We start from the raw sequence: 1642 nt of genomic DNA on the forward strand, positions 1-1642 counted from the left end.
AAAAAAAAAAAAAAAAAAGTGGAATATAACTTTTACAGAATGCAAAGGGAAATGGTCTTCTGATAAATGTGCTTTGAAGTGAGAATCTTGATATTTATATTTTAGGGGGGGAAATTATTTGGATTACATCATATACATGTTAACATAAGTTTAATTTTATTCTTGTAATCTAGGGTCAGTAAGGAGTATGTGAAATTAATCGCTTTTCTTTTTCTGCTTATAGCTGGTGATCAGAGTCCATATGTCTGATGACAGCTCCAAAACAATGATGGTAGATGAGAGGCAGACAGTGAGACAAGTGTTGGACAATCTGATGGATAAATCCCACTGTGGTTACAGCTTGGACTGGTCACTGGTAGAAACCATCTCTGAATTACAAATGGGTTAGTAAGCCTATTAGTAATGTTGATTCCTACTTGTTTTCTTAGTAGTGTTACTACTTGACCTGGTAGTTCTCAGTGGCTCTTTAGATTAGTTTAATTTTTTTCATCATTCTCTACAAGGGATTACATTTAATCATTTTAATATTTTTGGTTAATATTCAGGTTTTAGTTCTGCACTTTGCTGTGTCTTTGCACGAAGGGCTCACTACCAGCAGCAATCCCTTGCAGTCAAGGGTGATTGTTGTTCATTATTGCTTATCAGTGGGTCCAAAAATGGCTGACAAGGCCAACATGGGATCAACAAACTCTGTTGCAGCTTGGGCCCATGTTTCCGTGCGAGGTGGGTGCCTCTGGATTCTTGATTCGGTCTGCCACACACCATTTCTGCTGCTTCTGCTTTTCTGTCTCCTGTTCTCTTTGTAAGGTTTCAAAATATTGAGATCTGTGCAGCAGACTTTCTCCATTTGGGGTGCTCCTGGGCGATTAGTCTCCCATGAGTGAATGTTAGTGGTGCATTTTTTTCAAGTTGGCCTTGAGCATGCCTTTGAAGCGCTTTCTCTGTCCTCCTCTTGAGCATACCCCTTGACTGAGCTGAGAAAATAAAACTTGCCTTGGAGTCCAGAGTCAGAAATCCAGATGATGTGGCTGGCCTAGCAAAGTTTATGTTGGATGATCATTGCCTTCAGGCTCATGGTGTTGGCTTGTGAGAGGACATTAATTTTGGTGCATCTCTCTTCCTGCTGGATTCCAAGAATCTCCCTCAGGCAGCGTAGAAGGTGCTTCTCCAGCAATTTGGTATCTCCTGTACGTTGTCCACATCTCAGCTCTTTACAGTAAGGTGATAAACCATGAGCTTGGTTTTGGATCTGATATCACGACCTTCAAATACCCGTTTCCTCAGGTGTCTGAAGGCTGGACTTGCATTTTTAAGGCAATGTTGGATTTTTTCATCTATATCAGCCTTCTGTGAGAGATGGCTTCCAAAGTACAGGAAATAGTCAAGTGTTCTCCAGAGTCTCACTGTGAATCTGAATTACTGGAGCTGGGGACTGCTCATTAAGGGCTTGTTGATGAACAACTGTAGTCTTCTGAATGTAAGTGTCAGTCCCATTTTCATAGAAAATTAGGGTTGGAAGGGAATGCAGGAGGTCATCTGATCCAACCCCCTACTCAAGGCAGAACCATCCCCAACTAGATCATCGCAACCAAAGCTTTGTCTAGCCGGGTCTTGAAATCTCCATCCTTGGAGGTTTTTATCA

The 1642-nt window shown here is 41.5% G+C and overlaps 1 protein-coding gene across 2 annotated transcripts in view; it reads left to right on the forward strand.

Annotated features, from left to right (window-relative positions):
- Positions 1-1642, forward strand: part of RAPH1 (Ras association (RalGDS/AF-6) and pleckstrin homology domains 1) — a 152624-nt gene that overhangs the window by 71998 nt on the left and 78984 nt on the right. For both annotated transcript variants that reach the window (XM_019523488.1, XM_019523486.1), the window contains one exon: positions 224-383. In XM_019523488.1, coding sequence (XP_019379033.1) covers positions 224-383 — 160 coding nt within the window. The remainder of the gene's footprint in view (positions 1-223; positions 384-1642) is intronic.

Source organism: Gavialis gangeticus, unplaced genomic scaffold (assembly GCF_001723915.1).
Source record: "Gavialis gangeticus isolate Ggan-Ray unplaced genomic scaffold, GavGan_comp1, whole genome shotgun sequence".
Taxonomy (NCBI): domain Eukaryota; kingdom Metazoa; phylum Chordata; order Crocodylia; family Gavialidae; genus Gavialis; species Gavialis gangeticus.